This window comes from Notamacropus eugenii, chromosome 5 (assembly GCF_028372415.1).
Source record: "Notamacropus eugenii isolate mMacEug1 chromosome 5, mMacEug1.pri_v2, whole genome shotgun sequence".
Lineage (NCBI taxonomy): Eukaryota > Metazoa > Chordata > Mammalia > Diprotodontia > Macropodidae > Notamacropus > Notamacropus eugenii.
The window spans coordinates 342,962,595-342,988,433 of NC_092876.1; the positions used below are offsets into that span (position 1 = coordinate 342,962,595).

The 25,839-nt window shown below is 39.7% G+C and overlaps 1 protein-coding gene and 1 pseudogene across 1 annotated transcript in view; one reads left to right on the forward strand and one right to left on the reverse strand.

Annotated features, from left to right (window-relative positions):
• Window positions 1–2,358: 2,358 nt before the first annotated feature.
• LOC140506537 (cystatin-A1-like) overlaps window positions 2,359–25,839 on the reverse strand; it is a 34,668-nt gene continuing 11,187 nt past the window's right edge. Inside the window, exons 3-4 of the mRNA XM_072613817.1 lie at window positions 6,667–6,768; window positions 2,359–2,753 (exon numbers count right to left, since the gene is read on the reverse strand). Coding sequence (XP_072469918.1) covers window positions 2,625–2,753; window positions 6,667–6,768 — 231 coding nt within the window. The 3' untranslated portion in view covers window positions 2,359–2,624. The remainder of the gene's footprint in view (window positions 2,754–6,666; window positions 6,769–25,839) is intronic.
• LOC140506536 (ubiquitin-conjugating enzyme E2 C-like) lies at window positions 3,356–4,596 on the forward strand (annotated as a pseudogene).

The following is a 25,839-nucleotide window of genomic DNA, read 5'->3' on the forward strand; positions in this document are numbered from 1 at the left end:
ATGAAATGAATTAACCCCTCCTCTTAAATCTTAAAGAGATCACACCCTACTCAAAAAACATAGCATAGATGCAAGGTAAGGTGAGAATGGAGAAAATATTAGAACAGGGGAGACAGTTGATCTGGAGACACCTGATCATCAATTTCCCACAATCCTAATGAAATCACAGGAACTCAAGGGTCAGTTAATACACAATAAGGTTGAAAAGTATTAAAGAAATGGCAGATAAATGACTGTTTTCCCCATTTCATCAGATGTGAAGAAATTCTGTAGTCAAGCTTAATGGCATTTTTGGCCATTGACTGAAAGAAGGATCCTCATAACATTGGTGGCCCATGAAAAAGCAAGATACTCTCCAGTCAAAAGTCAAAGCAGGAGATGTCTCTGAGGATTATAATTTCTGGAGAAGCTATGGAATAACCATTCAGGTGGAAGAACCACTCAACTCTTGAGAGAAAGTGACTCCTTATTCTTTTAAGAAGAGGGGGGACATATTTTTTCTCTCTTCTCCTTTCCTCATTGATCATGGTCTCTGGCAGTGCAGCTACTTGCCCAGTAGGGGACTTCTCACAATCTGGGAGCAGGCTCTGAAAGGAAATAAGATGAGTCTATCAGAAAAATGGTGTTGATTATAAAGACATCAAGAGAAAAGAAAGAACATCAGGCCCTGGTGCAATAGAGGTATGAGTTTCCTTGACTTTCTATGTTCTCTAATTATGTGCTCCCTCTTTCCAGTGATGTGAGGTTTTGTGGGAGAGTGTACTTCTGATTTCTGGGAGGAATATTTGATGGCTATGATTCTTACAATATCATTGTTAGCAAATGTCTTTGCTTTGAGTTAATTGTATCAAATGACTGACTTAAAGGTAAAAGCACTGGTGGGGACTCATTAGCTATTGTTTAAGAATGTGCACCAACAGAGTACCTTAAACCTGAGCTTTGTTCCCTTTAGCTGCCCCCAAGCAATCCTTCAAAGGTGATTTTCTGAGTGTCCCAGTGAGGCAGCTAAAACTTTCTTTCTAAAGAATGCAGCCATTCAGGAGGCAAATTAGTATAGAGCATAGGAGGGAACTGTTACCATAGTAAGAGAAAACTTCACAATCTTAATAGGTAGACCTGGCCTAGAAAGGAGAACAAAAAAAAAAACAACCAAAGCCCACCCCTGGGGAAAGTCCCCAGGGAAGAGCAGAAAGGAGAGGAGCCAGGAAAAGAAGCTGGGGACAGCAGCTGGACTGCTCTGAGGAGATCCAGGAGACAAGTGGAGATGTGTAGATCCAGGGAGGACACAGTGTGGAGGGGGTGGTGTTAGAAAAGATATTTTAAAAATGTTCACAATTTTTCTTAGTGAAGAGTAGACAAGAAAACTAAAACATAGCCATCTTTTCCATTTTCTCAGGATGGATGTACAAGGCAGTAAGAGGCTTCCAGCTCTCAGATTAGCTGATCAGGTGAGCACAAGCCTCAGTGAGGAAGTTGATTCCATTAAGAATCTTTAATTTAGCACCAACGGGTAGAAAGAACTGTGACAAGTACTGGGGGACAGACTGTTTTGATTAGACCTTAGCTATGGAGCAGATTCAAAAGAAATGCCCAAAAGAGCCGTGCTATCCAATGTTTTGATGATGAAGAAATGCCTTGAAATCCTCCAAGTGGTGTTATCACTGACGGGTAAATACTACTCATTAGTACAGGCAGCAGAGAAGAGCTGTCATTTCAACCCCAAAAATTTTGGTCTGCCTTCAGATAGACATGGAGATAAGGAGACAGCCACTCTGGATGGAAGCAGCTTCTAGGAACATGAAGAAACAGAGGAGTATCAGACTACAGAGAGAAAACCCTGGACATGCAGCTGAACAACCCATCCAGAGAGAAATAATTTCTAGATCATATAGTACCAGGAGTTGTGAGTTGGTTTTGCCACACATGTATCCTGCACATGTACCTCACTACCACTCTACACCAAGTTTAGACTCCACTTTCCCCTTGGACACTCTGTATTTGAGGGAGAGTATACCCCACGTTTATTGTGTGTGTCTGTATGTGTGTGTGTGTGTGTGTATGTATGTTTGGTAAGTACTATGCCATCTGAGTAAATGTCTTTGCTAATTATGTCTGCTGGCTGATACTTAATGGGGGCTCTTGAGATATGGTATTAGGGATGCAGACCCCCCGGGATTGCCCCTACTACCTGGGATAGCAGCCTTTTTTGGGAACCCAACCCACAAATGCAAATATAAGTTGTAGGAGTACAGAGAGGACACTATTCAAATTTGTGTGGCGATTTTAGAGTATAACCTAATGTTCCTTGATTATCTACTATGGGATGAGCTGAGATGTAAAATGATTTAAAGCAAATAATTTAAGAATTGATTAAAATTTTTAATTGCTATCTTTTGTTCTTATATCACTTTATTTCTGAATATATCTCTTTCCCTTCCTCTATCCAGTGAGCCATCCCTTATAACAAAGAATCAAAAAAAAAAAAAAGGAAAAAAGGGAACATTGACTGAAACTAACCAATGCCTCCTCAAAGTCGAAAATCTACAAAAATGTGTTTCATTTCATTTGTGCTTATTGATACAGTATACTCCTGAAAGTAAACAAATGCATCCTGGACTGTGCCTCTAAAAGTAGTTCACTTCATCATCCTTGGTTTTGCCAGTCTGGTAGTCCATCAGCTTTGTTGGCTCATGCGTGTGAGGGAGAGGTTTGAACATTTTCAAATGTGCATAGCGATCATTCCCAAGATTTACCTGCAAATAAAAAGAAGTGGAAAATCAGTGCCATGTATCCCAACCCAGTACCTCTCACCTCTCAGAGTCATTGTATGGGCATTCCTGTGATAGGTAGGGGTTTTGACTGGATGACCTCTGATATAAATTTATATTTTTATTCTAACTGATGAATGAGCCTATTTATGCTTTGAAAACAAAATTATAGCAGAGAGTGACTTGAGAGATCATTCAGTTTTATTTTTAAAGCTAAGGGAATTGAGTCCCACAAAGGTCCAATGAACAAGAATATTCAGAGGGGCAGCAATATTATGCTACTGCTAGTTCATAAGGTCACAGATTTAAAGCTGGAAGGGATTTTAGTCCAATCTGCTCATTTTGTAGTTGAGGAAACTAAGTCCCAGTGAGATGTCACTTGTCCAGTACTTGTAAATTATTTGTAAGGTGGCAGCTAAGGGATTTGGTGGATAGAATGACTGGTCTGGAGTTAGGAGGACCTTCAGACATTTCCTGTCTGCCTCAGTTTTCTCAGCTGAATTCCTCAATCTGGAAAATGGGGATGAAACTAGTACCTACCTCAGAGCATTGTTGTGAGGATCAAATGAGATAATATTTATAAGGAGCTTAGCATGGTGCCTGGCTCGTAGTAGCTGCTTAATATACTTGTTCTTAACCCACAGCTCCCCCCACCATTCCCTTCCCTTCCCTTGTCCAAAGTAACAAGGTAATTAGCAGATGAGTCAGAATCTGATCCCAAATCCAGACTGTTTTCATTATACCACAGCTGACTCTAGTTCTTAAGCACCTGGGTTTTTTAATATCTGAGCAACTAATTTTTAATAACAGGATCAACTACTCTTTTGAATTTGAATTATGCCTCTGTCCCAGAGTTTCATTTTTTAAAGGGTTTTATTTTTTCTCAAATGTGTAGATAAAAAATATCATGTGTCAAACAAAACTATAGGTTCCCCCTTTTGAGTTTTACCCAAGCCTCTTTGAAAACCCTATGGCCTTGGTAGATCTTGTGAATTCTTTCCAATGCTGTGGTCCTTGAGAGACAGCCCTATCTGCTCACTGTTCCCATCTGTGGTGTTTTATCCCTCACTCCCATCCCAAATAGTAGCACTTAACACACTATCCATAGCCAATATCTTGTCAGTTGCCGCCCAGGAGTTTTTGTTTATCTCTGGTCCCCCATGGCCAGAATCGTGACCCCGCCACTCGTAAGGGGGCCAAGCCTGGGAAGAGCACAGCCTGCAGGTCCATGGGCAAGAGGTTACAGCAGGAATTGAAGACCTTTATGATGTTTGGAGACAAAGGAATTTCTGCCTTTCCAGAGTCACAGTCTCTTCAAGTGGGTTGGGACCATCCATGGGACAGCTAGGACAGTGTATGAAGACCTAAGGTACAAGCTCTCCCTGGAATTCCCCAGTGGCTACCCATACAATGCTCCCACTGTGAAATTTTTGTCACACCTTGTTACCATCCTAATGTGGACACCCAAGGCAATATCTGGATATCATCAAGGACAAGTGGTCAGCTCTGTCCAATGTCGGGACCATCCTGCTATCTATCCAGAGCCTGCTGGGAGAACCCAACATTGACAGCCCATTGAACACACATACTGCTGAACTTTGGACAAACCTCAGAGCCTTTAAAAAGTACCTGCTGGAAACCTACATGAAGCAGGTGACTAATCAAGAGCCCTGACTCTGGCTGCCCAGCCCACCTTACTTCATCTTGTGGGTATGTGTATATGTGTGTGTCTATCTTTTTCTCTTCCTCATAATCTGTCTTCTTCCTCTTCTCTCTTCTGTACAGGACTCTATCATAAACTGTTTTCCTTTTTTCTTCTTTTTCTTAAGCTCTGGTCCTCAACATTAATGTATAAATAAATGTTTTGTTGTTTTTTTGGTTTTGTTTTTTGTTTTTTGTTTTTTGCTTTTAAAACCAAGGTCCTATCTTTAGCAAAACAACAAATGAAACAAATAAGGTTGGGAGCGCTTTTAATAGTTAAGTCACACAACCACTGTAGGCCCCAAGTAACTCCCTAGGACTAATCAGCAAAATTAAAAGTTGGGTTCAGATCCGTGATATTAGAGAAGGTTCTCAGATCAGCATTTTCCACAATGAGAGACTGCTGGGCCTGGAGTCAAGAAGACCTGAGTATAAATCTTGCCTCAGTCACTTACTAGCTGAGTGATTCTAGGTAAGTCATTTCATCTCATTTCCTCACCTGGAAAATGTCTCTACTTCATTTGTAAGAATTCAATGAGATAATATTTATCTTAGCTCAGCGCACAGTTGGCACTGAATAAATTGTTCCCTTCCTTTCTAGGCTGCAGCAGGTGTTCCTGCCTGGCTGACATCTCAGCACCTCAATACAGCCTCCTTAACTCAGCTGAGGTTGTTCTACTCTGCTGTACCTTAAATGTAGAAATACTTGGATCCATCCTCTCTACATTTGCTAGGGATCTCTACCCACAATCTCCAAAAGAGTGGCCAAGGAGTTCCTAGATGTGTGCCCACTGCTGGATACATTGAGGATCTCTGGGGTTATACATTTCTTTGAAAGTTGTGCTGTAGTGCATAGAATGCTGGGTTTGCACCTGGGGAGGATTCAGATCCTCTGATACTTATTAGTGGTATGACCCTAGTTAAGTCACATAATCACCTTAGTCCCTGGGACTAATCAACAAAGTCAATAGATGGATTTAGATTGGCGTTGGTACAGAGGATTCACAGACCACGAATTGACTACAATGATCAAAATCCATCATGGATTTAGATAAAACTGCCCAAATAGGTCTAGAATTTGGAAACAGAAAAGTGTACTTCAGTCATTTCTGATCAGGCTGTGTTTGAAATCCAGGACACCAATGAAATGATTAGGGCCCATGGTGAGCTGCTACTTACATTTTGTGAAGCTCTGATACAAGACAGGGTGCTTACTTTCAAACAACATCTAGTTGCTGGATTTAGGACATAAACATAAAAGCCTTGTTTCAGATGCTATGATGACATGAAGACCCAGTAGTTTGGGAATTTTCTCCTTTTATCTTATGGTTCCCATCCAGGAAAGCCTGGGACAATGAATCCTGAAACTTACTCTCCACTTGGAAGCATGTAATTCAGAATCTGATGGGCTAATATTTTATTAAATAAATCATGAAAGCAAATCGAATTCCCCAAATGAATAATCATGAGTATGTTGAAGTCTGTACATAAGTTATGAGAGTCATAGTCTTAAACATGAGAGAACATAATAGTGAATCATTTCTATAAATCCTGTCTTGGCCTTACCTCCCTCCAGTTGCCTGGCCACTCAAAGTAAGGGGACAGGAAGAGTCTTTATCATCCTCTTTTTCTCTCCCTCTCTCCCTCTGTCTTCCCCCATCCTCACCCACTTTTCGACTGCTATCTGCCAGGTTCAATTTGAGAGCAAAACTTACCAGGTTAGTGTTTCTGAGGTTGTCATGAATGTTTCCCAAAGTCCCTTCCTCCTTTCTATCTTCTTTACTTTCTCTTATTCAAAGTGAGAATGTGATAAGGCCTTAGTCTGAAAGGGCCAGGGTCTCATATTGCATCCTGGACCATCTCCAGTCTTCCTGATAAATATTAATCAGGCCACTGTACCCAGATGAGTCAGGAGGAGAAAGTGAAGTTGGCGACCTTGTACAGCCCTCCCTCACTCAAATCAAGTCAACTGCAAATCATGTCATCATCTTGATGTCATGGTCCTCTTTGAGAACGAAGGACAAACACAACAACTTTCTCTTAGTTAGCACACCATCACTTCATATTTCCCCTGGGAGAGACACTTGAATTTCTGCAGTTACTCAAAAGGGAAGGGGACAAATTATCCCTACACTTTCTATGTGCATCCAAGAAGAAACAAAATTGAGTAGAATTCAATGACTTGTTGAACACTGACCTTTACATAGTACACGATCCCAGCAACCACTTGACTTTTGTATTCTACAGCCTCAAAGTGCTCATATTTTTCATTGCTCTTCTCTTCAAACTGTGACTTTACCTTGAGAAAAGAGAGGAGGGCAATGAATTTAGTTCATTTATCTGAAAGTAACACCTGATTTGGTCTACTTAAGTGGCCAAGGCAACACTGACAACAATGGAACTTTAGTCAAATCCCTCTTTCCCCCTCCCCCTTGTTCCTTAAACAATTAATAAATGATTTTTAAAAATTCTATGTTTTTGCCTACTGTGCTGAAGGCACTGTGCCAGGTGCTGACGATAAAACAAAATACCACAACCAACCCCTGCTCTCAAGGAGCTTACTGTCTATTGGGAGGAATATTTACCCAAATTAGTCAGTACCAAATACATAAAAATAATTTCAAAAGGAATGAATCAATTACAACAGCAATTCTTTCCTCCAAACTAGGAATAAATGATTGATAGATTAACTGACCACTTAAGTAACTTGTGGCTAGTGTTCCCCCAAAGACTACAATGCACATCTTCTGGTAAGGATTCTCTAAATCTTCGAGTAGCCAAGGATCCTAACACAGAGTTTCAGAATCTTTGTTCAAAGATACCCCAGTAACTAATCTATGCACGAGTCCTATCAATAACAGAAAAACCACCCCTCAATATATGACATATCTAATGAGTTGAAAGGCAGTGTGGTACAGTGAACAGAGTGCTGGATTTGTATCCAGTGGACTGGGGTTTAAATCCTAGCTCTGTCACTACCTGTGTGACCTTGAATAGGTTTCTTCATTTCTGTGGGCCTTGATTTCCTTATCCAAAAACAAAGAGGTTTGACTAGACCACTGAGCCCTCTTCCAGCTTTAAAATCTATGATTCCTTACTCACCCAGTGTTTGAAGACTTTCAGTGAGGAGGGACAGAGGCAGGATGAAGAATACTACCTTTGGAGTCAGAGGACCTGGATTCCAATCCTGCCTCTGATCCTTACTCCCTGTGACCTTGTGCAAGTCACTGAGAGTCTTAGTTTTCCCATCTGTAAAAGGAGGTGGTTAGACTAAATGTCCTCTGAGGTCCCTTCCAACTCTAGATTTATGATCCCATGACCTTTTTATTTCACTTTTAGATAATTCTGGTTATTAAAAAGGTTTTCTTTATTCCAAGCTTAAATTTGCTTCTTTTCCACTTCCACCCATTGCTACTGGTTCTGTCTTCTGGGACCAAACAGATCAAATCTCATCCCTCCCTATTCCTTCAAGTACCTGAAGACATCTATCTTGCTTCCAGTGAGTCTTCTCTTCTCCAGGCTAATCTACCAATCAACAAGCATTTATTAAGCACCTACTATGTGTTTAGGCATTGTGCTAGGTCCTGGGGATAAAAAGGCAAATCATCCCTCTGTTTAACCTAGAGAAGAAAATGGCTTATGCTGGTTCCTGAATCTTAGGTACAGAATTAGCTGCCTAGAAACCAACATCATCTCATACTACTTGTGTTCAGCAATTTCAGTGGTGTCCAACTCTCCATGACCCCATTTGGGTTTTATTTTGTTTTGGCCAAGATACAGGAGTGGTTTGCCAGTTCCTTCTCCAGATCATTTTACAGATGAAGAAACGGAGGTAAACAGGGTTAGTTGACTTGCCCAGGGTCACACAGCTAGTAAGTATCTGAAGCCATATTTGAAATCAGGAAGATGAGTCTTCCTGACTCCAGGCACTATCTACTGTGCCACCTAGGTGCTCTAAATTTCAAAACATTACATTCACGTTAACTCATTTGACACTGTCCTCAACCTAGAATTCAATAAATCAAGATGTATGGCTGGAAATTAAAAAAAAAAAATTTAATTAGCAGCAAGCTGATGAGTGGTTGGACAGCTAGATGGCACAGTGGATAGAGCTTGAACTTGCAATCAGGAAGACTCCAATCCTGCCTCAGACATTTACTTCTCGTTAGGAAAGTTTGTCTTTAAAAAGTTAAGAACAGCCTGAACATGGGGCCAGGCCTATGTAATGCATTTTCCTTTGACATAATAATAAACTCCATTTACTGTATTTTTCCTGAGCCTACCTTATTTCTTTGGCATTATACCCTAATAAAGATTTTTCTTTCAACAGTATGCAGGTTGGTTAGAAGCATTTGGTTTTGTTTTTCCAATACAAGTGAGTAGAGGAAGGAGAGAAAATAGATTTTTATTCACTGAAAACAAATTAAACTAAGTTAAAAAAAATTCTTCGCTAGCAAGAGTTAGGAAAGCAACAAGAGAACACTTTTCCCCAGATTCCCCCATACCAGACAAAGTATTATCAGACTTAACATCCCTGAGCCCTGTGCTTCCCAGGATTGCCTCACTCACCCTAACCCTTCAGGCAGTAGTCAAATTGTCTAACTTCTCACCTAATCTGTGGTCTCTTATACAAGCTTATACTCTTGGATTTCCCAGGAGGTGTTACTGTCAGTAACTTCCTGCAGAAAAACAGGGGGCTTATAAGAGCCAAGAGAAAGGTATAAATAAGGCTATGCTGCAAGCACACATGATTTTGTCAGTGTGGTTATATCCTCTGGCCACACAGATTATAAATACTCCATAGATGGTCTTCATGAGTGGCTGTGACCAATATACACATATCACCTAGTTCACCATTTTTCTGATAATGGACCTCTTCTATAAGTAATCTAGGCTGGTCCTTGGTCTACAGGTATGCAATTTGTCACCAGGCCTTTCTGGATAGGAATGGCCTACTAGAGCTTATGCTCCTTTGGCATAGTTTTGGAGAGCCATAGCATCACATCCACACTGTGATCAAGCATTGGAATAGGACTTCAATTGTTTACATCTAACTCTTATGAGAAGTCTTAAAAGTATATTGAAGTAATAGGCATCCCTGGTCTTCATAGAAATAGGAATGAAATTAACTTTCACAAGTATAAATGCCTTGTGCTCATCTGTAAATGAGTGTTCTCTGCCTCCTTATTTAGCTTTAATCACTGAATGGGTGTTGCCTCAGTCATAATGAGACTTGTTGAAGACCTTAGCTTAAAAAGGTCAAAGTTCTACACTGCATTCAGAGCCATGTCCAGTTATCCTGATCTGTATCTGGCCACTGGGCCCAGATGGCTTCAGAGAAGAAAGTGAGGTTGGTGACTTTGCACAGCCTCCCTCACTTAAATCCAATTCACTTACATGTCATGACATCATCTCCCTGATGTCCTGGTTTTCTTCAAGAATGAAGAACAAAAAACAAATGGGTGTGATAGTACCTGCACTGATAGGTAGAGGGGTATTATGGAATGAACTCTGACTCTGGTCTCAGGGACTCTGTTTGAACTTCCACCTTAGACATTCACCTCCTGTGTATCATGGGGTGAGTCATGTCTCTTCACCTCAATTGCATCATCTATTAAATGAGGGGTTGGAGTAGACCTGTGGCCTTGAGGCCACATGTGGCCTTCTAGGTTCTTGGGTGTGGGTTTTGACCAGTCCAATTTATATAGAACAAATCTTTATGAAAAGGATTTGTTCTGTGAAGTTTGGATTTAGTCAAAGGGTTGCACCTGAGGACCTAGAGGGCCACATGTGGCATTGAGGGCCTAGGTTCCCCAGACCTGGAGTAGATGACTTCTGATGGACCTTCTAGTTCTAGGGGTTCTATACCCAGGGTATATAGACAGACCACCAAGGAACCCATGGATAGATTTCAGGAGTTCATAAACTTAGATATGAAAAAATTTATTTTCACTGAACTTTGGTTTCCTTTGTAGTCTTACATAAAATAGAATCACATTTTGAGTATGTACTTAAAAGCATTGTTCAAAGAAAGGGTCCATAAGTTTCATCAATCCAGAGGGATCCATGAAACACAAAAAGGCAGAGATTCCCTAGGCTAGCTCTATGATCCTGTGATCCTATGATGACCTCACAAAGTTGTAGAGAATCACCAAAGCACCAATATTAGAGACTGATTGGACTTCAGTGGCCATCTGGTCTACCCACAGCTCAAAGGCATCCCTAATATATCCCTGTCATGTGATCGATCATCCCACCTGTACCTAAAAGGCAAAAAGAGAGTTTCACCAACTCCACCTCTGTCCATTCTGCTTCTGAACAGCTCTAATAGTAAATTGAATCTATTTGCAACTTACACACACTCTTCCTGGCTTTGCCCTTTGGGGCCAGGCAAAACACATCTAATAGTTCTTCCAAATGACAGGTTTTCAAATGTTGTTGCTGAGGCATTTCAACCATGTCCAAGCCTTTGTGACCCCATTGGGGGTTTGTGAGGCCAAGTAAAGTAGCATCTTTTGCTGTTTTTGTTTTAGCTTAATCAAGAAGTATAATGCCTCTATTTGAATGTGATTAAAGAAGATCTTCCTCAGCCATCAATGGGCCTGCCCATTGAGGGAAGCTTGATTTGGGGGAGTTGTTTTGCAGGAGGGTACCAAGTACCTTTTGTTTCTTCTATTGAGGCACTGGATTAGAAGGTCATGCCATCTGTCTGTGAAATGAGTATAAATACTCTGAGGGTGAGATTTTACTTTGCGGTTTAGTTTTTGGAGGAAGCTTTGTATGTCAGACAAGAATTTGGAAAGCTGCTAAAGAACCCCTTGGTTTTGAAAACCCAGATGTTGGTACTGCCCTCTCTGGCAACTATGGTCAGATTGTTGGACCTGTCTATTGATTTGTGATATATATGTATGTGTATACACAGACACACACACACACACACACACACACACACACATATATATTGCTTATGTCAGACAGTTTGGAAGTGCTGTCTGCTGATTTCCTGAACTAAGTGAATGATATATGTGCTTGATTAAAGGAGATTGTTAACCCCTCAAAAGTTGCTTTTCCTTTTAGAAAAGCAGATCAAAGAATCTGTGATAGCAGGCTCCCCTGTGTATGTTGGAGTGCTTACTGTTTCAGGGTTCCCTTGGCAAAGATACTGGAGTGTCTGGCCTTCTCCAGCTCATTTTACAGATGAGGAAACTGAGGCAAACAGGGTTAATTGATTTGCCCAGGGTCACACAGCTAGTAGGTGTCTGAGACTAGATTTGAACTCAGGAAAATGAGTCTTTCTGGCTCCAGGCCTGGCACTCTATCCTCTGTGCTTCACAGCTGCTGCTTTCATGTACATCAAGGTAGATTTTGCTCCCCCTCGGTCTTTTTCTTCTCTAGGATAAACACTCTCAGGCCCTTCAATGAATCCTCATGTGACATAAACTTGACACCCTTCACTGTGTTTGTTACCCTCTTTTGGACACTTTTCAGCCCATTGATGTATTCCATAAATCTATGGTGCTCAGAAATAAACACAATGTTCCAAATTTGGTAAGATGCAGCATAGTCAAAGGGAAAGAACCAGGGACGTGGAGTCAAGATACTAGGGTTCAGGTGAACTCTATTGCTAACTAGCTGGAAGACTTTGGGTAAGTCACTTAACTTCTCTGAATTTTAAGTACTTCATTTGTCAGATGAAATCAATTGAACAAACATATGAAACAGCTACACCCTACCCATAATCCATTGTACTGAAAAATAAGGAACAGTATAGTTCCTCTGCCTTACACGTAGTAGATGCTTAATGTTTATTAAAGCAGGAGGTTCTAATCTAATATGTGAGGAACACCATATATCCACAGATTAATAGGATTCAAGGGAGTCTGTGATAAGGGCAGAGAAGAGGTCTGGACTAAGTGCTGTAAGGGAATTGGAGGAGGGAGAGTTCATCTTGTTGGAGAGGACAGTACAGCTTCTTGGAGAAGGGGGTCCACACTGCATTGGGCCTTTAAGATGGAGAAAGGTATCAGCAGGAAGGAGGGAGGGACAATATTACCTGCCCCACCCTGCCTAACAGAACTGTGAGAAGCAGATGAAAGCTGGCACAGGAGATAATATCTTAGACTCTATACAGATGGGAAGGGATATTACTGTCTGATTCTGGAACAATCTCTGAGCATTTATGCCACGGACTCTGAAGTAGCTTCAAAATGAATACTTACTGTTCTCTGTCTCTTTCAGGGGTTTCTAGGGAAGAAGTAGCAGCCAAATCTGGGGCAGGGCAGGGCAGGGCAGAGCAGGATAATCTTGGGCTAAGAGCAAAGGTGTAACTAACTCCCCAAACAGGAAACAGGCACAGCCAACTGAAATGGGAGAGGCCATTCTTTCCTCTTTCCCCTCCCCTCCTGCTTTTTTCTTTTTCCTCTTTATTCTGAACTTAAATAGTGTCAAATAAGATGAACATTTCTATATGAAAGCAGAAGGGGGGACAAAAAGATTGATTACACAGGCTGCTGAGAATCTGGCCCCAAACATCTTGCTTCTCTCTCCAAGTATGATTTATTTATGCATCTGTTTTCCAGAGCTTTCCAGCATTTGCCGTGTTTCTTTATTTGGGTCAACTTTGCCTGATGAGTGTGAGTAGCTAACTCAGAAAGGTTTTACTTTTTCTAATTATTAGTGATTCTGAGCTAATCCTCTGGCTAATGATACCTTGGATTTCTTCTTCAGAACGTTCCCTGTTTATATCTTTTGACTATTGTGTGGGATGGCTCAGGTCCCTACATAAATCAATTACTCAGAGGCCTCTCAAAGTGATGACAGAAAAGAGATTTATTCAATTCTCGAGAAGCGGGGTTAACCTGTAGGAGTAGGAAAGCCGAAGACAAAGAAAAGAGCAGTGATTTATATAGACCCTAACGCAAGTCCCTCCTCCCCGCACTGACCATTATCCTCATTAGCTGAGAATATGATCTTACATTCTATACACCAAGTGTAACCAATCCTTTTTGAAATGAAGACATCGAGGAATTATGTGAGTTCTGTCCAATCATTGAGACCCTAATACACTACACAGTTTTATATCCTTATATGGAATTATTCTATTCTAAAAATATTGTAACTTTGAGCCTTTAGGCCTTACCTCACCCCTGGGAGAAGAATTACAATCTGAAAAGTCTTCACTAAACCTATCCCACTCAATCCCTCCTCTTATTTATTAACCTGAAGACTTCTCACGGATATTTCAACCACAGTTCTGTAATATGATCTCACACCGTCTATTAATCTCCTCATCCCAATCAGGATCATTCCTGTCTTTTGTCTCCCAAGGTGCCCATCCTTCCTTCTTTAGTATCATCAACTGAATGGCTCCTTCTGTCCTCTCTTCTACTCTAGCAAGTTTCCGGAGAGAGTTTCTAACTATTTTAGTAATAAGTGAAATCAAACAAGGTAAACAAATAGGAAGTAATATGATACCACTAATCGCTATGATGCCAAACCACAGTAATCTCTTCCACCAGCTCCCTTCAAACCAGGACCACCAAGACATATTGAAAAAGGAGTTCCAAGTTTGTATAGGAACATGAGCAACCTTCCTGATATTTTTGGTGATCTCTTTCACTATTCTTACATTATTATCAATTTTTAAGCAACATATAGATGAATTGAGTTTCCCACAAACTCCTCCTTCTTCTGCAAGTAAATAATCTAAGATTAATCTATGTTGCAGTACTGCTTCCCTAGTTTGTGTGGCTTGATCAGCCAATAAGTCCAAAGCCTTTGCTGTTTGATTGGTAATAATTTCAACTACTGCTTGGAGTCTGATTAATCTATTTAATAGATATATCTGGGCCTAATGGTCCCCCTTTCATGATCTCTGACTTACCCTTCCATAATTGTTGTTTCCTCTTCCATATACAATTTTGATAATTCTCTCCAGTTCTATTGATTACACTCCAGAAAGAATCAAACATCATCCTACGTGTTCCATTTTCCCACTTCCATACCCATTCTTTATATTCTGTGTTATTCTTAGTACTATTCATATATATATAACTCCACAAATAGCCATGGTCGTGACCCCCTTCACATGGTTTTCTGGGATCAGAGGGATTGTAAAACTTATACCCACAACTTTTGTGATATTCCCCTTTTGTTCTCTCTTCGTATGAAGAGGATGGGAAAAATGAATGGGGGTGGGAATCACCCTACCATCTGAACAGCTAATACCGTTCTGATCCCATCTGTTTGCATACTGGGCACAATCAACATGAGCCAGGGTTTCTGGCCTTCGTGTGAATGTCCATTTACAATTACTTCCTCCCAGCCATGTCTCCTGCAATTCAGGTCCTGTTTAGATATTGTGATTAATGGCTTAGGACAATTGCTGAACAGAGAATCCTGTTAAGAACAAACAATAATAATCCTAGTACAGTTCCCCAAATAACAAAACTTATAATGAATTTATATATATACCTCATTGGCTATCCCTTTCCAAATTCTGTGTGTTCTCACACATGCTTCAAACGGAGCTTTTAATACGGACAAAGTGTGTCTCCAAGCATGAAGCTTGAGAGTTTAATAACTAATAGCAATAATTATAAATGACAGTAAACAACTTTAAAATTTTTAAATGCAATAACCTTCCATAACTTTGTCTACTGGCTTCCCAATCATGCTAAACATTTTCTGAATTGGGATGGGGGAATAGATAGTTCAAGGTTCAACTTACCCATATTCCTCCCCTCCTCTTATTTATTCCTCTTTCCACACCTAAATCCAATCAATAAATACCTCTTCACATTCTTTCCCTTATGAATCCTTCCCTTCATCTGTCTTCCTTTTATATGAATATGGGAAGGAAGCAAAGTTGAATGGCACATTAGCAAATTACAGGGGACAGTCCCCTTGTCATAAGTACAGATACAGAGATTTAAATTAATAAACGGTCCATCTCATACAGCAGTCTGGGCAGAAATATCATCTTATGCAATTTTCTGATCTGGATGCTCCTTCAAACAGTCATCAGCATAGCATATCAGCATCCTCTTTTCTTTATCTTCTTGTAGAAATCCAGATGTCCACTCTCCTACAGAACTGAACTTAATACCATCTTAGATTACCATTCCTATCATTCTTACAAAAATCAGAATTGAAACTTTGACAAATTGTCATTTAAAAAAAAAAGAAAATTCACATTAAAATGCAGCTTCTACATTTCACAGTAAGTCATTATTCATTCCCTCATTAGGAAGTTGAGATTTCACTAAGGAGTCAATACCAGGCTCCAGTACTTATATAAATACAATAAATAATCATTTTTAACACAGTGCATATCACATCATGAAACAATTCCAGCTTCTGATCATGTGATGCTTCTTTTAAAGCATTTACAATATAGTCCACAAACCATTTTTCATTTAACATTAACCAACTAGGACAAAATAATAACTATGCATGCTAGTCTCACAAGCCCTTGACTTAATCATCTCCACACTATTACTAAGAATTAGAGGACCCTAACTTATTGTTGTTGGTCTAAAGTCCTAAACCTGTTAGCTCAATTTTAGACTTAACCTCAGGTGTTCCCCTACCAACAATCTATTATTCAAAGGATCTGGTATTATTACTTACAAAACTTCTGATTTTCGGCATTTGCCACTAAGAGTAGGGACATTGCAGGGAAACAACATCTCCCTCACTTCATGTCAATTCCAGGCAGGAGTAGATTGTCAACTGGCTTTCAGCCAGGCTTCAAGTCTGCCAGGTGTCAGTGGGGAAATTGAGTCAGGAGAATCCTACCTCAGCCCAGGCTGAACAGCCACTCTCCCAACCTTCCCATGAGAACACCTTTTTGCAGTTCATACCAGCATCTCACAGGCTTACTGGCATCATGGATCAGTGGCTCAGACTGCCTCTCTTGCTATCCACACCTGGAGTTGAACTCAGAAGAACAGTCAGTTAATAGTCCCACAAAAATCTTAAAATAGCAAGCTCCAATAATCAGTTTCAAACATGACTAATTTCACATTGGCCAAGGAACATCTTTTGAAGCAAGTCTTAAGTAGCTTACATGCCTTTCTATACATGTTCTAGTTCCTGATTGAATAACAATCATAAGTCATTGCTCTAATAGATTCATATCCGTTTCCCAAACTACTTTACCCCTTTCTAACCCTGCTCAATCTAAAAGAATGAGCTACACATGTGATAAGTTCAAACACTAACTTGAATTTTTATGTTCATGTAATGAATTCAAATCCAAGCAATCATTTAACTTTCAATGCCAAATATTACCAGAAGCTACCTACCTCTAAGAAAATTAGACTGAAATTCTTTTCCCCAAACTGAGGATGTCTCTGATTTAGTCTCAGTAATTAATTCAGCTAATTGTTTTAATACTAATTGCTTTTACATCATTTTGTAACATGTAAAGATCTCATTCCAAGTTGGGACCTTTGTCCATTACCCCAAAACAGTTTTAGTCCCATTTGTCTAAAGGCCTTGGAAAACCTCACCTTGAAAACTCCTTGGTTTTTTTTTGTTTTTTTTTTTTCACGTGAACTGGCTCTCCTAAGGTCCACTCTATCACTATGCCCAAGTCTATTCTACTTTCCACTCTTAATTCTATCAGTCCAAATCTCCAGTGTACTGGCCATTCCCATCAAGACCATTCCTGGAGCTCCTAGACCACCTGGGGCCAACCCTCCCCCACCCCTTTTTTTTGTAAGGGATTCCTTTCTCTGAATCCTTCTGTAAGTAAAATACAATTACAGTTAACTTTAAATCCCAATCTTGTTCTATGGAACAATGATACAACATCTATTTATTCCCATTAGATTTAGAAAGAATGTTCCCAGGGATTTTATTTACATCTTAGATCTTAAATTTGCCCTAAAAAGCCAATCACTGAAGATCATTTCTTATACATTTTCAAATTCTCACCAAGCAAGTTCTATATACAATCTCCTCAGCTGCTGGGGCTGCACTTGTTACTATCCTGAGTACTGCTTCTTTTCCCACATATACACACAGTGTACCAGCTTTAGGTTTTAGCGTTAGAATTACAAATGGCAAACATAATTTTCATAAGTGATAACAAATTGTTTTAGCTATGAACCCCAACAATAAATTTCAGATGACATCAATTGCATTTTCATATCCTATTAGAGAAACTAAATTCTTCCCACTTTTGTAACTTACAAATACAAATTGGATAGGTAGGCCTTTCAAAAACCCATGCAACAGATTTTACAAAGTATTTCTTAATACAACAAATATTTCCTCTCTTACAAATAGTTTACAATTTATCACAATCCCCTTGAAACTAATTGACAGAAATCACAAGAAAAGACCTAAACCGAAAGCCTTTTCACATTTGCCCATAAACTTTCTTTTACAAACATAACTTTACAGTAAATGCTTGATTCATGGCAAAAACAATTTTAGCTGAAATTTCCTTTTCAACAGCAGAAATAAACTTTCAACATAATACATGCTCCGATGAAACAGGCTTGAAAATCACACCTATATATATACATGTACATTTTTAAAGCGTTCTCATTTTCTTAATAAGAATGCTACAACAAGGAAACTCTTATAAAAAAAATTCATAACAGCTCTTTTTAACCAATTCATTAATTAACTCAACAATGCAATTTCTAATACAATATTTAGATGGATTACCTAAAAATTTAAACTTATTTAAGTTTACTTAAAACTTAAAAGAAGCCATTAACCTATTCAGCTCTTTTTTTTATAACCAAATGTAATTTTCAAATTATCAAATTTCTATCACATCTTTTTTAAAACCCCAATCTATATGTAATAAATTACAAAATTTAAAATCGTGTAACAGTTACATTAGATTAATGTTGCATCTAACAAATACCTATCCCTTTGTTACTAGATCTAACATTTTTGGCAGAAATGCTACTGTGTGTCTCTGCCCTCCTCTTATTTGTGCCAGGATTCCCAAGGCCACCCCCTTCTGGCCCTCCCACTCTGCAAAGAAAAAGAAAAACCTAAACTTATTATATTTTTACTTTAAATACATTGTCTGGCATCAAATATATTGATCTAATTAAACCTAAATCCAAAACTCTCAGCTCTAAGTTGCTTACTTGAGATTTTTTTACTTTCTAATCTTCTTCTTACTTCCACCAAACTTTAATAAATTCTAACCTATCTGAAACATTACATTAAGAATGACACATTTCACCTATACACAATTCCAAATACGACCAGAATAAATTCACTTAACTTTCTGTTATTTCCCATTACACTAAAATTTCTTCTTTTGGGTGAGGCAGGAAATGGTTAAATGGTTGCTAGCATGCCTTTTAGGTCTGAGGGAAAAAGATATTTTTTTTTTCCTTTCTCTCCCTCCTTGTCCCTCCACCCCTCTGAAACTAGTCTGGAGGGGTTGAAGAAAGGGAGTAACAGGAATTTCAAGGACAGTTCAGCTCAGCTTTTCTGCTCCTGCTGGCTGGCTGGCTAAATTTACAGCCTCATCAAATAAAAACAGAGACACACAGACTTTCATTCACAGAGAAATACCAACACAACATATACAGACAAAACATTTAACAGAATACAATAGTACATATAGGTTTAAATTTTTGGCAAACCCAGTCCTTGGAGGAACCATATTTGGGCCAGATTGTGCCTCCTCCTCTGATGTCTTTTCACCCCATATAAAAACACAATACTTAATCATTTTCTTCTACATTCTTTTCTCTATAATTTGGTAATTCATGCCAATTTTGTAATGGGTTTCCCAAGGGACTATTTACCGGTATTTCTTCCTGACTCCACTCCGAAGCTCTATTCTTGGACTGCTTTTGTCCCATTTTGGACGAGGGTTATCGCCAATACCTCCGAGTCTGAGACTCAACGAATTATGCTAGCTTCCTTGCTACCTCTCCTGCTAGCTCTCTTGCCAGCTCTCAGGTGAGGGTCGCCTGTCACCAGCAGTCACCCAGCAAACATTTTTGGGGGTCCCTTGACCCTGGGGTCCTGCAGTCCACTAATTTGGTTGGGAGTCGTCACCTTCTCCCCGAGTCTATCTAAGACTCAACAAATTGACCCCCAGAACCCCCCGCTCCCGCGCTTACCACTGGGTCGTATACACGTACAAGTTGCCTGACTGCAAACTTCAACACCAACCAGTTGGCATTTTTACACACTTCACAGCTTCGGAGTCTTTGGAGTCCCTATCTCTATTCTTTTCTGTCCTCACTGAGTTCCTCTGCTGAGGGTTCTTACCTTGCAGAGAGGGAGGCCCAGCAGCCCTTTGCAAAGACCGAGGGGGGGGGGGGGAAAGGCCTCCCTCAGGGGTGCGCCTGTCTTTTGAACTGAGCTGTCAGCCATCTCTCAGAAAGTTCATGGATCCCGGACGAGCCCCCAAACTGTGTAGGATGGCTCAGGTTCCTACATAAATCAGTTACTCAGAGGCCTCTCAAAGTGATGACAGAAAAGAGATTAATTCGATTCTCGAGAAGCGGGGCTAACCTGTAAGAGGAGGAAAGCTGAAGACAAAGAAAAGAGCAGTGATTTATATAGACCCTAACACAAGTCCCTCCTCCCCCCACTGACCATTATTATCTTCATTAGCTGAGAATATGATCTTACATTCTAGACACGAAATCTAATCAATCCTTTTTGAAATGAAGACATCGAGGAATTATATGAGTTTTGTCCAATCATTGAGACCCTAATACACTACACAGTTTTATATCCTTATATGGAACTATTCTATTCTAAAAATGTTGTAACCTTGAGGCTTTAGGCCTTACCTCACCCCTGGGAGAAGAATTACAATCTGAGAAGTCTTTACTAAACCTATCCCACTCACTATCAATAGTGGTGGTTATGGTGGAATATGAGAGAGTTTTAATGTGCCTTTGGAAAGAAAGGACAGGAAGAAGCTCAGATAAGAGGAGATGAAGAGGGAAGGGCTGCTGTGTGTGTGTGTGTGTGTGTGTGTGTGTGTGTGTGTGTGTGTTTGTATATGTGGACTCCCATTATATTAAGTCACAGAGACTAGACAGATCTTGGGGAGGAGGGATGGGAGACAAAATTAGGTTCATAGTGATGGGGTTTGAGGGGGGTTCAGGGACCCCTCAAAGACTGAAACGAATTCATGGACCCAAGCATTGTTTAAGTCAAGGTGACAAAGGCTTATTTTTATGCTTTTTAGTGGGAAAATGCCTGTGACCTTAGAGAGGTACAATTAAAATTTATATAGGATACTATAGTAAAACACATGCCAAATATGCTATCTAGGTGAGGTGGAGTGGAGTTAGGGAGTGGTCAGTTTTGAAAGGAACGTGCACTTTTTGTATCTACTATGTAGTACGGGAAAAGCCCAAGGAGGGTGGGGATAGGGATGTGTGGTTTTTAGTTCTGCCATATCACTAAGTCAACTAGCAGTCAGGAGTGACTAAGGAATGCCCTTATCTACCACCCATCAATGACTGGTTTGATAAGATAGATATAGGGAGTATACACATATCTAAAGCCTAAGGTACACATAATAAGGAGTCAAAGGTGTATATAATAAAGTGGGAAGTTGGTATAGATAGTCCAGTGGAATTTGTATAGGTACATCTTATTACTATACCAGAAAGAGAGATAAGTGGGCTGGAGCCCACTCATGAGTAATTGCTAGGCATAGTGTTCTTGGGCTGGGGAGAAACTGCCAGGGACGCTGTTTTGAGGCAAGGGAGAAATATGGTCTTGGAACTGGAGTCCAAGAGTGCCAAGCACCCAAGCCAACCCATCAATAAGATGGGTGGTGATGTGTATCATGACTTTCTTCTAGCATATTGAAAATTCTATTTCCAATCATTTGTGAATAAATCAGTTCACATTTTGAGTTTGAGGTGCCTGTAAAGGGAACTTCTGACTCTCTCTGGGCAGTAGCAGCACACCCTGAAGTTTCCAGATCATCTGGCTAGGGGCAACAGGCCAACAAAGCAAAGAAATATCCAAAATGTATCCAAGCCCTGAGTTCACATCAGAAAGAAGTCGCTAACACAAAGTTATGTCAGGTAACGGATATTATGATAATGATGTATGTTCATACGAATATTCTTGAGTGTGTGCACATACCCTTAATTACAGAGTAAATATATCTGCAGTGATACACACGGAGAAATGTCTACACTGACCCTACAATAAGAGGCCAATAGATGCACTGACATTCAAATTCTCTGTCTATTTATGAAGTTGAATGTTTTCCATTCAATCATAATTTTCATTTTAATCAATCAACGTACCATTACAGCAGAAGGCAGAAGGTGACATGAAATGAAAAGAATATTGAACTAGGAAATGGAAGACCTATTTTTTTAAAATCATGGCTCCTTTTCAAAGTTGCTTAAATGGCATCTTGTATGTGAAGCCTTACCTGATGCCTCCCCCCCCCCTGCTAGCACACCCCCCACCCTAATTGACCTTGTATTTACTTTGTATAAACTCATTTATGTGCAACTTGTCTTTCCTAAGAAAATATATGTTAACTGAAGGCAAGGAATGTTTCCTTTTTGTCTTTATATTCCCAGAGCTTAATATGGTTCTAGCATGTAGTCAGTACTTAATAAATGCTTGCTGAATAACTGTCACTGTATGACCCTGGGTGAGTCATTTTACGTTCTGAAACACCCTCCTTCACCTCTACCTTTCAGACTCTCAGGCTTTCTTCAAGATTTAGGTCAAATGTTGCCTTTCGCATGAGTCCTTTTTCTGGTACCCACAGTTGCTAGTGCCTTTTCTTCCAAGTTTACCTTTTATTTGCTTGTATAGACCTGTATCTGTATGTGATGTGCTGTCTTCCTCCTTAAAATGCTGACTCCTTTGTGAACTGATCCAGGTCTTCTGGGAAGGATTTTGGAAATATGCCTGAAGGGTTATAAACCTGGGCATACCCTTTGATTCAGCACTTCCACCACACTTCCAAAGACATCATTGCAATAAAGAGAAAAGAACCTACTTGTATAAGAATATTTATAGCAATTGAAGGAATGTCTATGAATTGGGGAATGACTGAACAAGATGTAGTACATCATTGTGATGTAATATTACTATGCTATAAAAAAAATGACAAGTACGAATTACATTAACTGACGCAAAGTGAAGTGAGCAGAACCAGGAGAACATTGTACATAGTAACAAAAATATTGTACAATTAAGAATTGTGAATGACTTTCTCAGTAATACAATGATCCAAGACAATGCGAAAGGATTCATGATGAAACATGCTATCTGACTCCAAAGTAAAGAGCTGATATTGTCTGAATACTGACTGAAGCATAACATTTTTCATTTTCTTTCTTTCCTTTTGAAGTCTTCTTGTACAAAACAACTAATATGGAAATGTGTTGTATGATTGTACATGTATATCCTATATCACATTGTTTGCCATCTCATAAAGAAAGACAAGGGAGGGGAGGAGGAGAGGAAAGGATAGAATTTGGAACTCAAAACTTTAAGAATGTTTTAACATATAATTGGGGGGGGGATATAAAATATTTTTAAAAAAGAATGTTGACTCCTTAAGAGCTGATGCAGTGGGTAAGTGTGTGTGCTTGAGTCCCAATTTATAAAATTATAAAATTACTTTTCTCTTTAAAAATCACATTTCTCCCTAGCACTGTCCCAGGAAGTTTCTCCCCAGCCCAAGGACAGCCTGCCCCAGCAGCAACTGTTAATCTCCCTTCCTGCTACAGCCGCCAGCTGCACCTATAGAACTTATTAGTCTGAACCACCTGTGTACTGACTGAACTGGCTGTGCTCTGGGTCATAACGACATTTACTACTCACTGACCAATCATATGTATCCTAGACTTAGATGTGTGTATACTCCCTTACATTTATCTTGTCTAACAAGACATTGATGAGAGCAGCCTGACATTCCTTAGTCAGCCCTGACTGTTAGTTGACTTAGCAACATTTCAGGCCTAAAACCACACCTCCATGTAGCCCTCTCCCCCACTTTGGGCGATTTCCTGATTAACTTTGGGTAAATACCTGTGAAGTAGACACTAAAAGTACATGTTCCTTTAAGAACCAACCACTCCTGATCCACTCCCTAATCCTGACCTGAATCACCTACTTAACATATCTGGCAAATGTTTTACTATAGAATATCCTGTATAAACTTTACCTGTACCCCTCTAAGGTTGCAGTTTCCCTAAGAACTTTTGCCCACTGAAAAGTGTAATACATTTTTACCTCGATCTCAACAGTGCTTGAGTTCATTAATTCTTTCCCAGGTGGCCCATGCAGGGAATTTCAGTCTTGGAGTTCCTGTACCCCTATCTCTCCAGCCTTCATCAGAGCTATTTTGCTTTTCTCTTTGTATTCAGAGGACTAGAACAGGGCTTGGCATTTAATGAATGCTTGCTTGCTTGATTCACTTCTTTGGACCTCAGTTTCCACATTTGTGAAATGAGGTAGCTGAACTAGATAACCTGAAAGTCCTTTATCATTCTCTGACTGGAGCTAATGATGAACTCCTAGAGGGCTGGAGCTGGAAACAGGTTTAGAAATCATCAGATCTAGCTGCTTTATTTATATGTGAGGAAACTAATGCTCAGGAAGGGGAATAACATATCCATATTCATTCCAGTCTTTTTGTTCTTGACTAATAAAACAGTAGTGGACATGTACATGGCTGCTAATAGATTTGATTGAATATAATAGTAAGAATGTTTCTGTAATGGACTTTCTGCTACCTTTGAAGATACACTCAGGGATATATTTATACCCATATTCACAGATATAGTTAGACATGAGCAGTGTGGACAAATGGATGGGAGGCTGGCTTGGGAGTAAAGAAGACATGGGTTCAAATTGTGCCTCTGGTATACAATAGCTACATGACAGTGGGAAATCATTGAATCTCACAGGGCCTTGTAAGTTTCCAAGTTATCCATGAGCAGCTGATCTGCACTGATGGAGGGAATTTTCATTCTGGGACTTTCCCACACTAATGACATCACAGTCTATATTTTTAAAATCACTTAGATATTCATGCACATTTATATACAAGTGTAGATATTTACTTTCTCTCACTCAATGAGTGTTTATTAAGTACTTATGATGTGCCAGGCAATATGAGGGATGTTAAGGATGCAAATACAGTCAATGAAACAATCCTTATGCACCAGGAACTTATATTCTAATGAAGGAGAAAACAAATAAATATCTAAGTATATATAGATAGATTAAATACTTTGGGGAGGGGAGGGTATTAGCAGTTGAGGGAATCAAGAAAGGCTTAATGTACAATTATCTCTTCCACATCTCAATTTCCCCAATTATGGTTTTGATATATCATGGGTTGGCATAAAAAATTAGAGGGGCGGTGTTTTGAGGAAGATACAGACAACACATGAAGGCTAGCAGATGACACAGAGCCTATGACCAAATACTTGAACCAAATTACAATAAGGTAACTATAAACACGCATGGAAGAAAAAGAAAAAATTCAGACTTCTCTGGTATGAAGGGAGAGCCAAAAAAATTTTATGTGGATCTTCCAAATCATGGGAACGCTGCACCTTTAACCTCTGTGATGTGGAAGCGATTACTATAGAAGGTGCTTGAGTTGAAGGAAGAGAAGGATTCTATGAAGTAGAGATGAGGAGGGAGAACATTCTAGGCATTGGGGGCAGCTAGGGCAAAGATCAGAGATGGAATGTTATATGAGGAATAGAGGGAAAACCAGTCTGGGTGGATTGCACAGGGCAGAGTGGTGGGTAATAATGAATGGAGCTGAAAAGATAGGTTGGGGTCAGGATATAAAGGTTTTTAAAATCTTAAATAGATTTTAATTTTATCCTTGAGGTAATAAGGAGCACCTAAAGTTAAATGACGAGTGGTGCTGTCAAATATGCACTTAGGAAAATTACTTTGGAAGCAGTATGAAACAGGAAACCAAATTAGGAAGCTGTTACCATAATCTAGGAAAGTGTTGATGAGGACCTGAACTGAGGTGGAAGCTCTATGAGTTGGGAGAAGGGGTCAGATGTGAGGGATATGTCATTATTTCTATGATAGATAGTGGTGCCTAGACTAGAAAAAGCAAGCTAATTTTAAAGTGCTTACTAGTACCTCTCAAGTTCCACTGGGTTCCGATAAAGGGTATGGAACGGAAAATTAAAGGGAAAAGTCTAGATGAGGATCAAGTTTATTTATTAAGTAAACATAATGTCACCATATGAGGGGTGTTATGGAGTTTAAAATAGCAAGATTTAATGAGAAATTCAATATATGGGGGGTGGGGGGATATAGAGGGAGGGTGAAGAGATGAGGATAATGCTGAACCAAACCAGAGAGACTGGAAGGACAGTGGTGTCTTCAATAA